The sequence below is a fragment of the Ahaetulla prasina genome, chromosome 2 (assembly GCF_028640845.1).
Source record: "Ahaetulla prasina isolate Xishuangbanna chromosome 2, ASM2864084v1, whole genome shotgun sequence".
NCBI lineage: Eukaryota > Metazoa > Chordata > Lepidosauria > Squamata > Colubridae > Ahaetulla > Ahaetulla prasina.
This window is the reverse complement of record NC_080540.1, coordinates 13,396,899-13,418,066: the sequence shown is the minus strand read 5'-3', so window position 1 is coordinate 13,418,066 and position 21,168 is coordinate 13,396,899. Positions and strand designations below refer to the sequence as shown.

The window sequence follows — 21,168 nt, the reverse complement described above, 5'->3', positions numbered from 1 at the left end:
CGACTAGTTCCTCAGTCGTGCCGTGGGCCAGATCCTCAGGGAATGGCCCAAGCTCCGTCAGGAACCTCTCGGGGTCCATCAGGCGCCTGGGACGGAACCAACGTATAGGTTCCGTCTCCCTGCGATGGTGAGTGGCGGTTCGGAAGTCTAGGCGAAGGAGAAAATGATCGGACCATGACATTGGTTCTGTTACTAAATCATCTAATTCCAGATCATTTAACCACTGTCCAGAGATATAAATCAGATCCAGCGTGCCTCCCCCCATGTGCGTAGGGCCATCATTTACTCGAATCAAGTCCAAGGCCGTCATGGAAGCCTGGAACTCCCGAGCTGCCGTCGATAACAAGCCGGCTGATGGAAGGTTGAACTATAAGTCTGGGGGTCTCAACCGCCACAGGGGCAAGTACCTCCAACAGCTCAGGCAGGGCTGTGGTCACGCAGCAAGGAGCCAGGTATGCGATCAACAAGCCCAACTGATTCCTATGACCCCACCGCACATAGAGGGATTCACAGCCGGCAATCTGAGGAACAGTGGCCTCCCTCGGCTCTAGATCTTCCTTAATAACAACCGCCACCCCGATGTAGACGAATTCGATGTAGACGAATGCGAAGCTACCAACGTTGTTTTCCGGAAAAGCCCAAACGCAGGTGCTGATCTGTTTTAAGCCTTATGGGAGGGGCCAATCATCTCTTGGCCCTACTCCTGAGTCGTCCTCTCTGCTTGAGCTGCTCTTGCCTTCTGGCAGCTCTTCTCATGCGTGCATTAGGTACAGGCTCCTCCTGTTCCTCTGCCTCACTACTATCAGTCTCTGGAGGCTCTGGAGTCCGCACCTCATTCCCTGATGGCCCTGGTCTTACCTCAGCCTCATCTCTGTCCAACTCCATTGCCAGCTCCGCAGGCTGCTGGCGGACCACAACAATGGGAAGCCAGGTTTTGGGAGGTTTTGGGAGGTAGAAGATATGGGGCCTTCGATTATGAAGCCTCCGCTCCATGCAGGAATCCAGATTAAAGGATCCATGTTAGATGACTGTTCATTCTCCATTTTGAGTGAAGGGGAGCCCTGCCTTTCAAGGTCAACTGTCAAACTGCTCCTCATTTTACTTTCTTGCCATTCCCCAGTGACTGGATCCAGATGTAACAAATGGTTTCTTTTAAACACATTAAGACAGGGGTGTCAAAACTCGATTTCATTGAGGGCCTCATCAGGGATGTGTTTGACCTCGGAGGGTCGGGGTGGTGGTGGTGGTGGCTGGAGTTGGGTGTGGCCATGTGGGTGTGGCCATGGTGGCCGTTTGACGTTCTTTCCACAGTTCTTTACTATAGCCATTTTCCTATCTCTTCCACCAGATATTACTGGCAAAACATGTATTACTTATTCTTCATATTCCACTAAACTTTTTATTTCTAAATTTATACTCCATTGTTTAATAGTAAATTGCTTTTCCAAGCAGAAAAGCTATTTATACTATTGTATTTTTATTATTCAACTACTAATAAAAATACAATAGCATAAAGAACAGGATAATACAAGATCTAACAGCAGAGGTAAATTTCCAGGATAATAAATAGGCTGTCAATTATAGATACAGAACAGAATACAGAATATAGAATAATGAATAGATCATTGATTGTAGATTAAATGGACCCACGGTATGTAAAATCTGGCATCAAACTGTAGTATTAACATAGGATTTTGCTTGTTTTCAATCCAGATCAGGCGCTTACTTGAGGCCACATAATTGTAATCCAGTCCAAGCCAGTCTTCCTGCAGCACTCTTCCAGTTGAAAATGGGCCACAAGGGAGCGCCCGGGTGGCCCGTTTTCAACATCCATGGCCTCCTGCAGCACTCTGCCAGCCGAAAACGGGCTGCAGGGGGGATGCATGTGGGCCCCCATTGCCTGTTTTGGCCAGCAGAGGGACCGCAAGCCAGTTCTTTGATATTTCCAGGCCGGCCCCGCGGACCAGAGCTAAGCATCTTGCGGGCCGGATCCAGCCCGGGGGCCTTGAGTTTCACACCCCTGCATTAAGGGTTGCATTTAAGCACCTCCTCTAACCCTCCAAATCAGTTTTTCTCACTCTTGGCAACTTTAGGATGTGTGGACGTCAACTTCCAGAACCCCCCAGTTCCCCATTAGAACGGCAGTTGCTGACTGTTTTAAGAATCCCAGCTCAAGGGGGGAGCACCACGTGATCAAAATTAGTATGCTTGGCAACTGGCATGTATTTATGACAGATGCACTGTCCTCCGCCTGTAGGGCATGTCATTTAATAGGGTGAAAAATCAATTTTTGCAATTTGTTTTCAGTGAGGGGTTCTAAAACGATGTGTTTTTACACCAAGAATTCAAACCTGCTGTTATTTTTTGCAATTGTACGACGTTTAGCTTAGTAAATCCACGTCTGATCATAACACCCCACACAAGTCTCTGGTAACTCCTTGTGCTAGAAAAATTAAAGTTTTTTTTTCTGCATGAATCTTACCTAGCTAAGTGAAAAAGAATAATCCGTGCAATCCATAAACTAACATCAGAAAGCTATTTATTTATTTATTTATTTAATTTATATACCGCCCTTCTCCCAAAGGACTCAGGGCGGTTTACAGCCAGATAAAAACAGATTACATAAAAATTAAGAACATTTTAAAAATCTAATTCAATTCAGCCGAAACAAAATTTAAAACTATAATAGAACCATGATAAAACCCATGTTAAAATTAAATTAAGCCAGCCCTGCACGATAAAACAGAAAGGTCTTTAGCTCGCGTCTGAAGGTCCGGAGGTCAGGGAGTTGACGAATCCCTGGAGGCAGCTCATTCCAGAGGGCAGGCGCCCTCACAGAGAAGGCCCTCCCCCTGGGGGTCGCCAGTCGACATTGTTTGACTGACGGCATCCTGAGGAGACCCTCCCTGTGGGAGCGCACAGGTCAATGGGAGGCTATTGGTGGCAGCAGGCGGTCTTGTAAATAACCCGGTCGTATGCCATGGAGCGCTTTAAAGGTGGCAACACCTTGAATTGCACTCGGAAGACCACCGGAAGCCAGTGCAGCCTGCGCAGGAGAGGTGTTACATGGGAGCCTCGAGTTGCTCCCTCTATTACCCACGCAGCCGCATTCTGGACCAGTTGGAGCCTCCGTATGCCCTTCAAGGGGAGCCCCATGTAGAGAGCGTTACAGTAGTCCAGGCGGGAAGTGACGAGGGCGTGAGTGACCGTGCATAGGGAATCCCGGTAAAGGAAGGGACGCAACTGGTGTATCAGGCGAACCTGATAAAAAGCTCCCCTGGCGACGGCCGTCATATGCTCTTCTAAAGCCAGCCGTACATCCAGGAGAACGCCTAAGTTGCAGACCCTCTCCATAGGGGCCAATGACTCACCCCCAACAGTCAGCGATGGAGTCAGCTGGCTGTACCGGGATGCCGGTATCCACAGCCACTCAGTCTTGGAAGGGTTGAGTCGAAGCCTGTTCTTCCCCATCCAGACCCGCACGGCCTCCAGACACCGGGACATCACTTCAACGGCTTCGTTGGGGTGGTTAGGGGTGGAAATATACAGCTGAGTATCATCAGCATATAGATGGCATTGCACCCCAAAACCACGAATGATCTCACCTAGCGGCTTCATGTAGATGTTGAACAGAAGAGGCGAGAGAACCGACCCCTGTGGCACCCCACACATGAGGTGCCTCGCGGCCGATCTCTGCCCTCTTGCCAACACCATCTGAGACTGGTCAGAGAGATAGGAGGAGAACCACCGAAAAACGGTGCCCCCCACTCCTAAACCCTCCAGCCATCGCAGCATGATACCATGGTCGATGGTATCAAAAGCAGCTGAAAGATCTAATAGGACCAGAGCAGAGGAACAACCCCTGTCCCGAGCCCTCCAGAGATCATCTACCAATGCGACCAAAGCCGTCTCCGTGCTGTACCCAGGCCGGAAGCCGGACTGGAACGGGTCAAGATAGACAGTTTCATCCAGGTACTGGGGGAGCTGTTGTGCCACCACACTCTCAACAACCTTCGCCACAAAACGAAGGTTGGAGACAGGACGATAGTTCGCTAAAACAGCTGGATCCAGGGAGGGCTTCTTGAGGAGGGGCCTCACCACTGCCTCTTTCAAGGCGGTAGGGAAGACACCTTCCATCAAAGAAGCGTTGACAATTCCCTGAAGCCAGCCTCGTGTAACCTCCTGTGTGGCCGGTACCTGCCAGGAGGGACACGGGTCCAATGAACATGTGGTCGCATTCAGTCTCCCCAGTATCCTGTCCATGTCCTCGGGAACCACAGTATTGAACTCTTCCCAGATAGTATCCTCAAGATCTACCTCCATCATCCCGTCCGAGTCTACGCACTGAGTCCAAACCATCCCGGATCTGAGCGATTTTATCGTGCAGATATTGTCCAAAATCCTCAGCACACCCTTGCAAGGGGTCCTCCCGAACTCCCTGATGAAGGAGGGAGCAGGTCACCCTAAACAGGGCGGCTTGGTGGTTATCTGCCAATGCAATAAGAGCGGAAAAATACTTACGTTTTGCTGTTCTTATCGCCATTAGATAGGTCTGAATATAAGACCTTACTAGTGTTCGGTTGGATTCAGAACGGCTGGCCCTCCATCCACTCTCTAGGCATCTTTTCCGGCGCTTCATCTCTCTCAGCTCCTCAGAATACCAAGGAACCAGTCGAGATCGGCGCCGGGTCAGAGGCTGCAAAGGCACGACGCGGTCCAAAGCCCCTTTCCCAGGCGGCGACCAGTTCTTCAGCCAAGCCGTGGGCTAGATCCTCAGGAAATGGCCCAAGCTCCGTCAGGAACCTCTCCGGGTCCATCAGGCGCTTGGGACGCAATGATCTGAGTTACAAAAATGTTTAAGCGAGTTTCGTCAAGTCTTGTTTTGATTCGACATCAGCCGCCAACTTGCTTCTTGGCTTCTGATATAGCCCTCACGTTTCTCATGCGTATACACTCTGCTTGTTGCCTCTGTGATCTGTTTCACACCGCTCTCTACTGATTGGGCATGACAGGGCCACTGTGGTACTTGCATTTTTTCCTCAATGAACTTCTTTATTTCCGCTGTAGCCATAGCAATAGCACTTAGACTTATGTACCGCTTTATAGTGCTTTTACAGCCCTCTCTAAGCGGTTTACAGAGTCAACATATTGTTCCCAACAATCTGGGTTCTCATTTTGCTGACCTCTGAAGGATGGAAGGCTGAGTCAACCTTGAGCCTGGTGAGATTTGAACTGCTGAACTACAGCTAGCAGTCAACTGAAGTACTGCACTGTTAACCACTGCGCCACCTCAGCTCTGCAGTCTGTTTGCACGTCAGACGTGGTTCATATACATCTTCAGACCAGCCAATCAGGATTAAACATTTGATGGGAGGGTACAGTATAGTCATATTAAATATATGTTCAGTTTAGTTTAATTTTAATTGTATGTAAATGAAAAAAGGAATAGAATAGAATAGAATAGAATAGAATTTTTTATTGGCCTTTAATTTTTTAATTTTAATTTTTTAAGGGCCTCTGGTGGCTCAGACTGCTAAGACAGTCTGTTATTAACACAGCTGCCTGCAATTACTGCAGGTTCAAATCCCACCAGGCCCAAGGTTGACTCAGCCTTCCATCCTTTATAAGGTAGGTAAAATGAGGACCCAGATTGTTGGGGGCAATAAGTTGACTTTGTATATAATATACAAATGGATGAAGACTATTGCTTAACATAGTGTAAGCCGCCCTGAGTCTTCGGAGAAGGGCGGGGTATAAATGCAAATTTTAAAAAAAGTGTGATTTTTATTGGCCAAGTGTGTCACAAGGAATTTGTCTTGGTGCATATGCTCTTAGTGTACATAAAAGAAAAGATACCTTCATCAAGGTACAACACTTACTGTAAATGATAGTCATAGGGTACAAATTTTTTTTTTTTTTGCATTTATATCCCGCCCTTCTCCGAAGACTCAGGGCGGCTTACACTATGTCAAGCAATAGTCTTCATCCATTTGTATACTATATACAAAGTCAACTTATTGCCCCCCAACAATCTGGGTCCTCATTTTACCTACCTTATAAAGGATGGAAGGCTGAGTCAACCTTGGACCTGGTGGGACTTGAACCTGCAATATTGCAAGCAGTTGCTGTTAATAATAGGCTGCATTAGCCTGTTGCACCACCAGAGGCACTTAACACTTAATGATACAACACTTAATGATAGTCATAGGGTACAAATAAGCAATCAGGGAACAATATCAATATAGATCGTGAGGATACAAGCAACAAAGTTACAGTCATACAGTCATAAGTGGAAAGAGATGGGTGATGGGAACGATGAGAAGATTAATAGTAGTGCAGACTTAGTAAATAGTTTGACAGCATTAAGGGAATTATTTGTTTAGCAGAGTGATGGCATTCGGGAAGAAACTGTTCTTGTGTCTAGTTGTTCTGGTGTGCAGTGCTCTATAGCATCGTTTTGAGGGTAGGAGTTGAAACAGTTTATGTCCAGGATGTGAGGGGTCTGTAAATATTTTCACAGCCCTCTTTTTGACTTGTGCAGTATACGGGTCCTCAGTGGAAGGCAGGTTGGTAGCAATTGTTTTTTCTGCAGTTCTAATTATCCTCTGAAGTCTGTGTCTGTCTTGTTGGGTTGCAGAACCAAATTAGACAGTTCTAGAGGTGCAGATGACAGACTCAATAATTCCTCCATAGAACTGGATCAGCAGCATGAAGTCAGGTTAAAAAATCTTAAGGTTGCGCCCCCTTTTCTGAACCCCCTTTCCCCCTCCAGAGAATGAGTTTGAGCTCTGTCCTGTGCTACAACACAACCAAGTTGGGAATTAAATCTGGCATTTCTTGTTCCAGACAAGCTGAATCAGGAATCGGCTCTCACGATCCAACGTAGCCTCTTCACCGTCTGTCTGGATGCCCCTATCCTGAAGGTGTCTGATGCTCACGTCCAAAGCCGTTTAGCAGCTCAGATGTTGCACGGTGGAGGGAGCTACTCTAACAGCGGCAATCGCTGGTTTGACAAGACGCTGCAGGTGAGAATCAAAGCAGGACGTTAATTAGGCTTCGGTTTGGAAACATAAAGACATGTGATCCTCGGTTGTACAGTAATAAATAAAAGTAAGGTTAAAAAGATAAAGGTATAGATAAAAGTACGGTTCTACACGGGAGTGAAATCCAGCAGGTTCTGACAGGTTCTGGAGAACCAATAGCGGAAATTTTGATTAGTTCAGAAAACCGGCAAATACCATCTCTGGCTGGCCCCAGAGTAGGGTGGGAATGGAGATTTTGCAATATCCTTCCTCCCAGGAGTGGGGTGGGAATGGAGATTCTGCAATATCCTTCCCGCAGGACTGGGAAGGGATGGAGTTTTTGCAATATCCTTCCCCTGGAGTGGGGTTGGAATGGAGATTTTGCAATATCCTTCCCCCAGGACTGGGAAGGGAATGGAGATTTTGCAATATCCTTCCCCCCAGGAGTGGGATGGGAATGGAGTTTTTGCAATATCCTTCCCCTGGAGTGGGGTTGGAATGGAGATTTTGCAATATCCTTCCCCCAGGACTGGGAAGGGAATGGAGTTTTTGCAATATCCTTCCCCAGGAGTGGGGTGCGAATAGAGATTTTGCAGTATCCTTCCCCCTAGGAGTGGGGTGGGAATGGAGATTCTGCAATATCCTTCCCGCAGGACTGGGAAGGGATGGAGTTTTTGCAATATCCTTCCCCTGGAGTGGGGTTGGAATGGAGATTTTGCAATATCCTTCCCCCAGGACTGGGAAGGGAATGGAGATTTTGCAATATCCTTCCCCCCAGGAGTGGGATGGGAATGGAGTTTTTGCAATATCCTTCCCCTGGAGTGGGGTTGGAATGGAGATTTTGCAATATCCTTCCCCCAGGACTGGGAAGGGAATGGAGTTTTTGCAATATCCTTCCCCAGGAGTGGGGTGCGAATAGAGATTTTGCAGTATCCTTCCCCCTAGGAGTGGGGTGGGAATGGAGATTTTGCAATACCCTTCCCCCCAAGAGTGGGATGGGAATGGAGATTTTGCAACATCCTTTCCCCCAGGAGTGGGGTGGGAATGGAGACTTTGCAGTATCCTCCCCTGCTATGCCCACCAAGCCACACCATGCCCACCAACCACAGAACCGGTAATAAAAAAATTTGAATTGTACCAGTGATTCTACACTTAGGTAAGAAAAAAACCCAACTGTACAAGCACAGATTAGGTCAGAGGTTTTCAACCTTGGCAGCTTTAAGACCTGTGGACTTCAACTCCCAGAATTCTCCAGCCAGCATAGCTGGCTGGAGAATTCTGGGAGTTGAAGTCCACAAGTCTTAAAGCTGCCAAGGTTGAAGACCTCTGGATTAGGTGAAACATGGCTCAATGCCAGTAACTGTGAGAAGGATCTTGGAGTCTTAGTAGACAATCACTTAAATATTCCTCAGCCCGCAGTGTGCGGTGGCAGCCAAAAAAGCCAATGCAATCCTAGGCTACATCAATAGTGGGATAGAATCCAGATCCCATGGAGTTCTAGTAGTTCTACGAAGCCTTAGTGAGGCTAACCCACACTCTGGTTACCACAATGACAAAAAAGATGTTGAGACTCTGGAAAGCGTGCAGAGAAGAGCAGCAAAACTGATTAGGGGGCTGGAGGCTAAAATGTACAAAAAAAACAGAGGAATTGGGTATGTCTAGTCTAATGGAAAGAATTAGGGGGGGACATGATAGCACTGTTCCAATATTTGAGGGGCTCCTACAAAGATGATGGGGTCAAACTATTTTCTAAAGCACCAGAAGGCAAAACAAGAAACAATGGTTGGAAACTAACCAAGAAGAGAAGCAACCTTGAATTAAGGAGAAACTTCTTAAGAGTGATACCAATTAACCCAGTGGAACGGCTTGCCTTCAGAAGTTGTGGGTGCTCCATCACTGGAGGCTTTCAAAAAGAGACTGGACAACCATTTGTCTGAAATGATAGAGGGTCTCCTGCTTGAGCAGGGGGTTGGATTAGAAGACCTCCGAGGTCCCTTCCTACTCTATTATTCTATGTTCTTGGTAATTAAGCCAGGATAATCAATATTGCGCCATTTCACATGAGATTTAAGAAGGAAGCGTCTCAAATAACTTCCAGGTTTCAGTTACATCATGACTGTTTTGGAACATTTTTAGAATTATTTTTTTAAAAAAAGATGAGACGGCTTCCGCCGGCCAAATCCTAGATCAAAATGTAAGCATTTAGAGTTTTGTCCATTTCTCTTGATACAAACAGAATGAGACTTGGCCTGTGTACTGTGCTGATCTCTATTTAATGTTTTTTTTTTAAAAAAAAAAGATTTAAGAAAGCTATATGGCTACCTAACAAAGAGTAGCTTGGGTTTGTAAGCAGTCAGCCAGTGACAAGTAAGGAATACATTTTAATATTGTATTTGGGAATACATATTATTTTGTTCTGCTTTTTTCATCATCCAAAATAAAAAAAGATGAGAGAATCCACTAGCTCAGCGGTCCCCAACCGTTATGGCTTGGTGGCTTGGCTTTGTGGGGAGAGGAATTGGCCCGTGCAAGCAGTGGGTCGGTGTGTGCGTGTGACGTTCCGCCGCTCACATAAGTAGAGCTGTGTGTGTGTGCACTGGGCCCACCACTTGTGCGAGTAGAGCTGCGCCTGCGCCAGCCCGCCACTTGTGCGGCCTACTTCCGAACCAGCCACGGACCAATAATGGGCCACGGCCCAACAGTTAGGGACCCCTCCTCTAGCTGAAACCAGCTTTTTAATTTTATCTGTTCGGTGCCTAACAAACCATTTCTATTCCATTTTTCCCACTCGTTCTTTTCCCCTGGCCTTCAGTTCATTATCGGAGAAGATGGCACCTGTGGGGTCCTTTACGAACAAGCCATCGCTGAGGGGCCACTGATTGCCACAGTCATCGACTACGTCCTGGATTATTGGTAATGTCCCCCATTGGGGCAGAAGATGAAGCTGTGAGGAGAAATAGCCTGACTTGGCTCCCGTGAGCAGATTTCGAAACGGTGCTGCAAAAACGCGTTCAGAAGACCATCGTCCTTGAGATGCAGCCATGAACTCAATAGCCAGTGACAAAGGATGCTAAGTTCCTCTCATAACTGCATGACAGAATGAATAAACCATATTAGGGCTTAGTTCAATGGTATGAACCTGGCTAGAGGGATGGCTGTTTTCATATAACAGAGTAGTCCCAAAGGTGCTTTTTCAGGAGGCAGCGGGACTTAACGTCTTCAAAAGAAAACAAACAAACAAGAAAGTCCAGTTGCCTCCTGAAAAAGCACCTTTGGGACAACCAGGACCTGGATGACTGAGAATCTCTACAGATTTATAACACAGAATATCTTTTAATTAGGTAAATGTTTGTGGAGATTCTCAGTCACCCAGGTCATGGTTGTCCCAAAGGTGCTTTTTTCAAAAGGCCACTGGGCTTTCTGGTTTTTCTTTTGAAGACGTTTCGCTTCTCATTCCAGAAGCTTCTTCAGCTTTAGAAGAAGCGAAACGTCTTCAAAGAAAATCCAGAAAACCCAGTGGCCTTTTGAAAAAAAGCATTTTTGGGGAAAATTTTAATTAGGCTCCTGTTTGTTTGAGTTCTATTAATCACATTTATATGGGCGCCTGTCTCACAAGAAGCGACGTGCAACAATCAGCAAAAGCAGCCCCTATATAAAAGCTTATAAAAATATAAAAAGTTATTATTAAAAATAAAAACGTTAAAAAATTTAAATGTAATGCGTCTTTCCTCCCTTTCTTTTCCCTCAGCAAAGATCCAGTCATGACACGCAGCCCCATGATCCCTCTGCAGTTACCGCCAAAACTTTATTTTTCCATCACTCCAGAAGTCAAGCGTGACCTTGAGCGTGCAAAGCAGAACCTGGATGTGTGAGTAAGCAGGGCGTGTGCTCTGGGGTGGCCTGTTTCGATAGCACACCTTGTCAGCCCCACTGAAGGGGTGGAAAACACCAGTAGTCCTCGACTTATACCAGTTCATTTAGTGACCATTCAAGGTTACAATGCCACTGAAAAAAGTGACTCATTTTCACCCTTATGACCGTTGCAGCATCCCCACGTGATCAAAATTCAGACGCTTGGCAGCTGACTCATATTTATGACGGTTGCAGTGTCCCGGGGTCACGTTTGGGGACTTCTGACAAACAAAGCCAATGGGGAAACCAGATTCACTTAACAAGCGGGTTACTAACAGCAACTGTAGTGGTTCACTTAACAATTGGGACAATGAAAGGTCAGGCAAAATTCACTTAGCAAATGTTTCACCTAGCAACGGAAATTTTAGGCTCAGTTATGCCCGTAAATCGAGGATTACCTGGTTTATTTTGTTTCTTGCTATGGAACTTTTTTTTTGTCTTGATTGATTATGCATCATTAAGTCATCTTATCAATCTTATCAAAATAAGTTGACTTTGTAAATATATAAATAGAATGAGACTATTGCCTTATACACTGTAAGCCGCCCTGAGTCTTCGGAGAAGGGCGGGATATAAATGTAAATTTAAAAAAAAAAAATCATATAGATGGGGATTTTTTTCATAATGAACTGCTCCCAGTCAAGTCCTTCAGCTCTTCCAATAGTGCATCCATTGCCACTCTTAACAACAGAGTCCATCCAGCTTATACAATATAATATAATATAATAACAACAGAGTGGGAAGGGACCTTGGAGGCCTTCTAGTCCAACCCCCTGCCCAGGCAGGAAACCCTACACCATCTCAGACAGATGGTTATCCAACATTTTCTTAAAAATTTCCAGTGTTGGAGCATTCACAACTTCTGCAGGCAAGTCATTCCACTTATTAATTGTTCTAACTGTCAGGAAATTTCTCCTTAGTTCTAACTTGCTTCTTTCCTTGATCAGTTTCCACCCATTGCTTCTTGCTCTACCCTCAGGTGCTTTGGAGAACAGCCCGACTTCCTCCTCTTTGCGGCAACCCCTGAGATATTGGAACACTGCTATTATGTCTCCCCTAGTCCTTCTTTTTATTAAACTGGACATACCCAGTTCCTGCAACCATTCTTCATATGTTTTAGCCTCCAGTCCCCTAATCATCTTTGTTGCTCTTCTCTACACTCTTTCTAGAGTCTCAACTTCTTTTTTACATCGTGGCGACCAAAACTGAATACAATATTCCAAGTGTGGCCTTACCAAGGCATTATAAAGTGGCACTAACACTTCACGTGATCTTCATGCTATCCCTCTGTTTATGCAGCCCAGAACTGTGTTGGCTTTTTTAGCAGCTGCTGCACACTGCTGGCTCAAGGTGATCTTGTTGGTCACCTTCTCTTTTCTTCTGCCTTTCCCAACATAATCTTTGGATCTTTTCTAGACAAATTAACAGAGTTGGAAGGGACCTTGTAAGTCATCTAGTCCAATCCCCCCCCACCGCCCAAGCAGGAGACCCTACACTATTTCTGACAGATGGCAGTCCAGGGTAGCCCTATCTCCCAAAAGGGTTAATTTTAGTTTTCTTTATTTTATGTTTTATTTTGTGGGTGCAAACTTCCCTCTATAGTTGCTTTTAATTAAAATACTGTAATGTCAAACAAATGTAAAATGTCTATGGGGCAGGGAGCGGGGTGGACCTCAGGAGACGACACCATACAGTAGTGGCCAAAATTGTGGAAACTTCTTGGGAAAAATATTTTCTAAAACTAGCTAATAACACCACTTTTTTTGGAGTAGTACCATAAAATTATATATCAATGGAAAGATAATTTAATAAAGAATGTAATGCAATAACTTCTATGAAGGATTTGCTATTAGAATAGCAGTTATAGTATAAAGAAGAAAAGTGAAACATAGAAAAAAACGAGATATACAAAAATGATCACCATAGAAAAAATGAGATATACAAAAAATGGTCACCATGTCAGTTAATACTTAGTTGGGTAACCTTTAGCATGAATTACGGCCTTACAACATCTTCCCATGGAGTGAACCAAGTCTTAGTTCTGCAGCTGTTATAATGTGAAACCAAGATTGAAGGATTGCTTCTATTAACTGGATTTTATTGCTGGGTCGCTTCTGACTAACAAGTTTCTTTAGTCGGCTCTATAGATTTTCAATTGGGTTAAGATCTGGACTATTCCCAGGCCATTCCAGCAGTGGAATATGATTATCTTGAAACTCCTCCCCAAAAAGTGGTGTTATTAGCCATCAAACCTCAAAAGTACGCTTTTCCCAAAAAGTTTCCACAATTTTTGCCTCTACTGTAGTATCCCATCAAGGGCCTGCAGGAGAGAATTGTTACTCTACATCTGACACTGCATGTGCCTGAGCTCCTCTATGTCTCTCTCTGTTTCTCTCTCAGGCTCATCAGCGACCTGGACATCCGTTGTTTCACCTATGACGGCTATGGGAAGGAGTTTCTCAAAAGCCAAAACTTGAGGCCTGACTCGGTCATGCAGGTAGTGCTGCAGCTGGCGCATTACAGGTGAGCTGGCAGGTGAAGTCAAAGGATGGCTTGGAGAAGCGGGAGGACAAGGGTAGGATCCAGAATCTGAAACAGGAGTTCCCAATCTAGAGTGCCTGCAGATGGATTTTCAAGGGATGTGACTAAAGAGTGGTTTTGGGTGTCCCTTAGTCAGGGGTGGGCTTCAAAAAGTTTAGCAAGGGCTTCTCTGCCCGGTTCCTGGGTGGGCGTGGCCATGGTGGGTGTGGCCTAGTCGGCCTCCTGCACCATGGGGGGAGGCGTTTTTGCCCTCCCCAGGCACCAGAGACTTTAGTCGAGCCTCCACGAGGGCGAAAACAGCCTCCCCAGACTCTGGAGGCCGGAAATGGGCCCGTTTCCAGCCTTTCCGAACTTCCAGTAGGCCCATTTTTATTTATTTATTTATTCATTCATTTTGTCACAACAATATATGTAAGCATCATACAGAAAGGTTATATAGTATATAAACATATATTTTTCACCTTCCCCAAACCTCCACGCGCGCCCTGCACTTACCGGCATCCAAAATGGGCCGCATGGGAACTCCTGGGAGGGGTTGGGCAGGTTGGGTGGGGCCAGCCAGGAGTGGGATTTGTGGGGTTCTCCGAACTGCACAGAATCTTAACTAGAGGTTCTCCTGAACTCCCAGCAGCCCAGCCCTGCCCTTAGTGATGAGCCATACCTCATGACTACTTTTAAAGGCAGTGTGAACTTTTTGATTGGTTGAAAGATGGGCAGCTGTGTAAATTTTTTAAATACAGTCCTCGACTTACAACCAATCATTTACTGATGTTCCAAATTACAACGGCACTGAAATAAGTGACTTATGGCCGATTTTCACACTTCACGACCATCGCAACATCTCCATGGTCAAATGATCAACGCTTGGATGCTTGGCGATTGGTTCATATTTATGACGGTGGCAGTGTCCCGGGATCACGGGATCCCCTTTTGTAACCATCCCAGCTAAGTTTCGGACAAGTCAGATCAATGGGGGAAGCCAGATTCACTTCATAACCACATGATTCATTTAATGACTGCAGTGATTCGCTTAACAACTTGTGGCAAAGGGGGCCATAAAATGAGGTGCAACTCACTTTAACAACTGCCTTGCTTAGCATTGGAAATTTTGGGCTGAATTGTGGTTGTAAGTCGAGGGCTGTTTGTAGATAAATAAATAAAATGAAATATTTCCTAAGGATGTGCGAAAGGTGCTTTTTTCAAGAGGCAACTGGACTTTCTGGTTTTTCTTTGAAAGTGTTCCGCTTCTCATCCAAGAAGCTTCTTCAGCTCTGGCTGAAAGAAAAAAGCACCTTTGGGACAACCATGGCCTGGGTGACTGAGAAGCTCCATAGACATTTCCTAGGGATATTAAGCAGGATCTAAAGTTCCCGCTCAAAACCGTTAGGTTAAAAGTTGTAGAAACCCTTCCCCTCTTGTCCAGTCTGAGGTGAGCCAATCCACAGGTGTGAAGTTGTTGTGAGAACTTTGAGCTGAGAAGGTGACTATAAGGTCCAGCCTCTCCTTCCCCTTCACTAAAGTAAATACTCTTGAAACTTTAGCATTTCAAAAGGAACCTTTTATTGAACTGAGTGATAGCAAGATGAAAGAAAAGCAGACTCTGAATTCCCTCAGGCAATACAGTTAGAATAAAGGAATTAGAAACCCCTCCCTTCAGTCCAATGTGAATTCAGCCAATCCGCAGGTGTGGAGATGTCATTGTAAGGGCTCATCCTGAGAACTTATAAGGGAACTTTCTCAGGGTCATCCTCTGCCGGCTTTCGAAGTGATTCAACCCACATGGCCCCTTACACTCCCCGAAAGGTGAGAAAATCTCAGGACGCTTAGACACCAGGATAAAGTACAGGCTGTGAGGGATATAAGGAAAAAAGTAATAAACTAAATAATATATCCAGCCCCCCCACCTTCCCTTGAAGAATGGCAGCATCATGATATGGATCTGACAGTGACGCTTACTCATCCTTCCAGATCTAAGACAAAACAGATGGCCGCAGGCTCATCCCTCTCCCCTCCCGTTTCCCAGGAAGCTACATCAAAGTAAAGGAAAGACCAGAAGTAACATAATAAAATACCACCAGGCCCCCTCCTACCAGAATGGCAGCGTCCTGATAGGGATCTATGGGGACCTGTTGTGTCTGTGCCCCCCGAGCTGGGCCCCCCGCCAGAAAGTGACTCGGAAAGTGAGGGGGAAGGGCCATCAGGACTTAACTTGGGAGCACCGGCTTCCCTGGCTCAGCTTCAGGAGCCAGAGGCAGGCCAGGTGGAAGAGATAACGAGGCCTCCATCCCCTGACTCTTCCCCCCCCCCCCGGCCATTCCTCCAGACCCGGCTGATGGCAATCAGGCCTGGCTGGACCCTAGGTTTCGTAGGCAGGAGAGGCGGGAACAACAAAAGCAGGGGTGGGGCAGTCTAGGAAGTGCTGAGTCATGGAGCCACACCCCACAGGATATAATAGCAGCAAGGGCTGCTATACCACTTCATGGCAAGCAAATCAACTGCTTAACGAGAGCTGAAGTACTGTTTGTTCCTGGTTGACTCATCGGCATCAAGACAGATAACAGAGACACTTGGCATACGCTCCCTAGTTTGCTGCCAGAAGCTGATAGTTGCCGGCTAATTAAATCATCGCTCAGACTGAGGTGAGGGGGACAGAACAGGACCTATACAGGTTCAATGGTTCCCATCCTTTTCTATGATCCCCATATAAGTGGTGAAATCCAGTTTTTTTTTACTCATGGTTCTGTGGGCATGGCTTGGCAGGGGAAGGATACTGCAAAATCTCCATTCCCACCCCACTCTGGGGACAGCCAGAGGTGGCATTTGCCGGTTGTCTGAACTGCTCAAAATTTCCGCTACCAGTTCTCCAGAACCTGTCAGAACCTGCTGGATTTCACCCCTGTCCCTTCTCCTTGCTGTCACTATCTCCCCATAAAAGTTCCTTTTGAAATGCTGCCTGTTTCAAGACTTCTTGCTTTCTTGAGGGGACAGGAGAGGCAAGTCCTTACAGAACCTTTTCAGTGGGAAGTGGAGGGGAATCTCCTTTTGTACACGTAGGGTTTCTCACTTAGGAGGCATAGTTCCGACGGTACACACAAGGTGCGTATTACAACTGACCTTTCCCCCCCCCCCTTCTAGAGCACACGGGCAATTGTGTCCCACTGCAGAGACAGCCTCGCTTCGTCGCTTCCATCAGGGCCGGTCAGAAATCATACGCTCTGCTACTTCGGCTGTGCTGGCCTTCGCCCAGGCAATGGCTGACGAGAAGTGCCAGGTATTCAGCTTTCCACCTTGGTGTCTTTTTTTTTTTTTTTTTAAGGCTGGGGTGACAACCCAACTTCATCAAGCCCCCATCCCTCCCCTGGATCTTTGAAGTAGGCTTGCTGAGAGAAAGTGCTTGAACTCCGCACTTGTTTCTCTTGGTTAGTATTCAATTATCCCTCCAAAAAAAGGTTGATAGTAATTGAGTTACGTGTTTTGCAATAGTGGTGAATATCTGTAGCTCGGGTACAGGATGAGGGTGAAGGCTCGTTCTCCGAGGGCTTCCGAATATTTCGTTACCAGGCTAGGTAATATCTTTTTTATTTATTTATTTATTTATTTATATTTGCATTTATATCCCGCCCTTCTCCGAAGACTCAGGGCGGCTTACACTATGTTAGCAATAGTCTTCATCCTATTTGTATATTTATATACAAAGTCAACTTATTGCCCCCAACAATCTGGGTCCTCATTTTACCTACCTTATAAAGGATGGAAGGCTGAGTCAACCTTGGGCCTGGTGGGGCTTGAACCTGCAGTAATTGCAAGCAGCTGTGTTAATAACAGACTGTCTTACCAGTCTGAGCCACAGAGGCCCTCTTCACGGAGTTGAGAGGATGTCAGTGGTTCTTCTGTTTAGAAGGGCTTCAGGTGTGGGTGTGTCCAGTGAGGGTCTTGTGATGGGTCAGCTTGAGTCATCAGTGAGTCTGAGGATGGGTCTTGTGATAAGGAGATTACCATATTTTTCAGACTATAAAGTGCACCGGTGTATAAGGTGTACCAAGATTTCGAAAAGCCACAACTCCCACATGATAATAGAATAACAGAGTTGGAAGGGACCTTGGAGTGCTGGCAATCCTTATGATTTATATTGATTGATATTGATATATTGACCATCAATTGTGTTGTAAATGTTGTACCTTGATGAATGTATCTTTTCTTTTATGTACACAGAGCATATGCACCAAGACAAATTCCTTGTGTGTCCAATCACACTTGGCCAATAAAAAAATTCTATTCTATTCTATTCTGCTTGAGCAGAAAACCCTATAGCATTTCATACAAATGGTTATCCAACATCTTCTTAAAAACTTCCAGTGTTGGAACATTCACAACTTCTGGAGGCAAGTCGTTCCACTGATTAATTGTTCTAACTGTCACGAGATTTCTCCTTAGTTCTAGGTTGGTTCTTGTCATCATGTCACGATGAGGCATTTCTGGATTAGTCATATGGGGTGGAATTTGGTTCTGCCAATCCCACTAGTTTCTGTATACATTTTTTTTCTTCAAGAAATGTTGGCCTTGTTCTGGCCTTGGTCTTGGAACAAGCAGCAAAGTCTACTGTTACCTATAACAATCTCTTTTCCATGCAGCTTGAAATTGAGAATACAGATAGTCCTTGACTTATGACCGTAACTGAACCCAGAATTAGAGCCATAAGTCATGCTGGTTGTCAGTACATGACCATGTCTGTTTTTACAACCTTTTTGTGGTGGTCACTAAGCAAATGCAGTGGTTGTTAAGTGAACACGGAGGTCATTAAGCAAATCTATTGTCCGTGTTTTTTGCTGGAAACTATTAAGTAAACAACAGTTTAAGCAAAAAAAATGTTGTTAATCACTGTTCCATGATTATGGGATGCTGTAAATGACTGTAAATGTGGATTGGTTGTTCAGTGCCCAAAACGTGATCATGTGACCGTAGGTTGGTGGCAGCCATCCAAACTTTGAATTTTGATTGTAACTCGCCCTTGAGAAGCTCATCATAGAATAGAATAGAATAGAATTTTTTATTGGCCAAGTGTGATTGGACACACAAGGAATTTGTCTTGGTGCATCTGCTCTCAGTGTACATAAAAGAAAAGATATCTTCATCAAGGTACAACATTTACAACACAAATGATGGTCAGTATAATATAAATCATAAGGATTACCAGCAACAAAGTTACAGTCATACAGTCATAAGTGGAAAGAGATTGTTGATGGGAACGATGAGAAGATTAATAGTAGTGCAGATTCAGTAAATAGTTTGACAGTGTTGAGGGAATTATTTGTTTAGCAGAGTGATGGCCTTCGGGAAAAAACTGTTCCTGTGTCTAGTTGTTCTGGTGTGCAGTGCTCTATAGCGTCGTTTTGATGGTAGGCGTTGAAACAGTTTATGTCCAGGATGTGAGGGATCTGCAAATATTTTCACGGCCCTCTTCTTGATTCGTGCAGTATACAGGTCCTCAGTGGAAGGCAGGTTCGTAGCCATTGTTTTTTCTGCAGTTCTAATTATCCTCTGAAGTCTGTGTTTTTCTTGTTGGGTTGCAGAACCAAACCAGACAGTTATAGAGGTGCAAATGACAGACTCAATAATTCCTCTGTAACAGCAGCTCCTTGGGCTGTTTGAGCTTACTGAGTTGGCGCTTACTGAGTTGGCGCTCCTAACTTTGAATGGTCGCTAAACCAGTCTTAAGTCAAGGACTGCCTCTACCCATGTCAACATTTAGATTTCTCTACATACAAGTAGTCCACGACATACAATAGTTCATTTAATGACCGTTCAAAGTTACAATGGGACTGAAAAAAGTGACTTATAACCATTTTTCACACTTACGACCTTTGCAGCATTCTCCATAATCACGTGATCAAAATCCAGATGCCTGTCACTTGGTTCCTGTTTAGAACCATTGCTGTGTGCCAAGATCCTGTGGTCACCTTTTGTGATCCTTTGAGAAGTCAATTGGGGAACCAGATTCACTTAACGATCGGTTACTAACTTACCAACTGCGGTGATTCATTTAGCAACTGTGCCAAGAAATGAGGCAGAATTCACTTAACAAATGTCTCACTTACCAACAGAAATGTCCAGCTATCGTCTCTCTTCTCACAAATTTGACATGAACCTCTCTGGGAACTGCATGCGTGCGTGCATATTGTGAATTAACTCTATAAACTCGATCCACATCCCAATTCATGAAATCAACACCTCTCCCAAGAAATTCTCCCAACAATTTAGTCACAACATCTCTCAAATCTTCTTGGTCCACTTCTTCCAAATTTTGAAACCTAAGGAAATAAGACATTTTATCCATCTGTAGTCCAAGCACAGCATTGCCTGTCGTCTCCTCTCTTTTCTGCACTGCCCGCATCTCACCCTCCAGACCTTCCACTTTCTGCTTGTTTTCTGCTGAGACTTGTTGAGTATCCTTTAAATCCTTTTGGATAGTCACAATTTCTGCTCTTATTTCCGTTTGGCCTCTTTGCAAATCATCCAGTTTCTTGTCCATATTGGATAACTTTTCCAGCATTCTCCATCTCTCCAGCAGTTGGTCTCTGACCTTTGCCATTTAAAAAAAAAAATTCAAAATCCTCAGGCAAGCACAGTATCCTTGTAATTTCCTCCGGATCCACCAGGGGGCACTCACAGGAGCAACGAGTCCAGAGTACAGTTAGTCAACCAGGAAGCCGAAGGGAAGTGATGTCATCAAGATTCTCATAGTGAAGGCGGAAGCTGGACGCCACCACTGTTCCCCAGAGGGAGGGGGGCCTCAAACCCTCCCTCCTAAATTTCTCCATCACCTCTTCTCTCCAGAGCTCCACAAAACCGGTAATCTTCTTATTTTAAGTTCTCCTCTCTCCAGAATGACTCGTGCTCCTTCCAGCCGCAGGGGAGAAAAACCCCCCCGCACTCCGGAGCACTCCACTCGCGTTTACCGATATCCCCTTCCCTTCTCCATTCCTCAATTCTTCTCCGTTCCCTGTTCACCACCAGGCTGCTGCAGTTATAAATCCAAAGCCCCGGTGTCACGGGCACAGCGCCCAGGCGACGACCAAAGTAATGGCCGTGGCCGTGGCCTCAAACCCCGCCGAGCCTAGGACGCGCCAGCATCGGTCCCCCAGTCCTGTATGTCGGCTGGGAGACCCCTGGCGAGCCGTCCGTGCGGCAGGTGTCCTTTTTCGGAACACCTGGCCCCTGGGGGCCTCGGCGGCGGCCGGATTCGGGCACTGGGGGCAGGAGAAGCCTCCAGACGACCGTTGCCCCTGGATGAAATTCTTAGAAAACATAGGAGTGGGGCACTGACTTATAGGGGCAGGGAGATAGCCATTCTGAGGCAGATTCCCAGACAGGTACGTGAAATGAGAAAGAAATATTACTTTTTGTCAAGCAAATTGTACCAGAAGGGAGTAGGCTTCAGATGGCTGATGCCAGAGGGATTGATGATTTTCCGGGAGGGCATTACGAAAAAAATTAGTACAATTGCGGAGGCTACGGCCTACGTGGAGGAACACAAAGCCCTCCTGGAATTAGATGACCCAGGAATTGAAGAAGGGGAGGTTATAGACCATGGGGCGGAGGCGGCTGCCGCTGTTGTGGCCCTGGAGTTGGGTCAGGCTGAACCCAGAGTTCTGAGATCCAAAACTAGGAAGTGATAAAGATATTTGGTATTGTG

At 45.7% G+C, this 21,168-nt stretch overlaps 1 protein-coding gene across 3 annotated transcripts in view; it reads left to right on the top strand.

The window, feature by feature from the left end:
• The window catches only part of LOC131192479 (carnitine O-acetyltransferase-like), a 79,388-nt gene that overhangs the window by 51,223 nt on the left and 6,997 nt on the right, over positions 1 to 21,168 (top strand). For all 3 annotated transcript variants that reach the window (XR_009153741.1, XM_058171659.1, XM_058171658.1), the window contains exons 7-11: positions 6,847 to 7,025; positions 9,835 to 9,935; positions 10,771 to 10,890; positions 13,335 to 13,457; positions 16,611 to 16,746. Coding sequence is in view for 2 of the 3 variants with exons in the window: in XM_058171659.1 (XP_058027642.1) it covers positions 6,847 to 7,025; positions 9,835 to 9,935; positions 10,771 to 10,890; positions 13,335 to 13,457; positions 16,611 to 16,746 (659 nt within the window). In the remaining variant the exon portion in view is untranslated. The remainder of the gene's footprint in view (positions 1 to 6,846; positions 7,026 to 9,834; positions 9,936 to 10,770; positions 10,891 to 13,334; positions 13,458 to 16,610; positions 16,747 to 21,168) is intronic.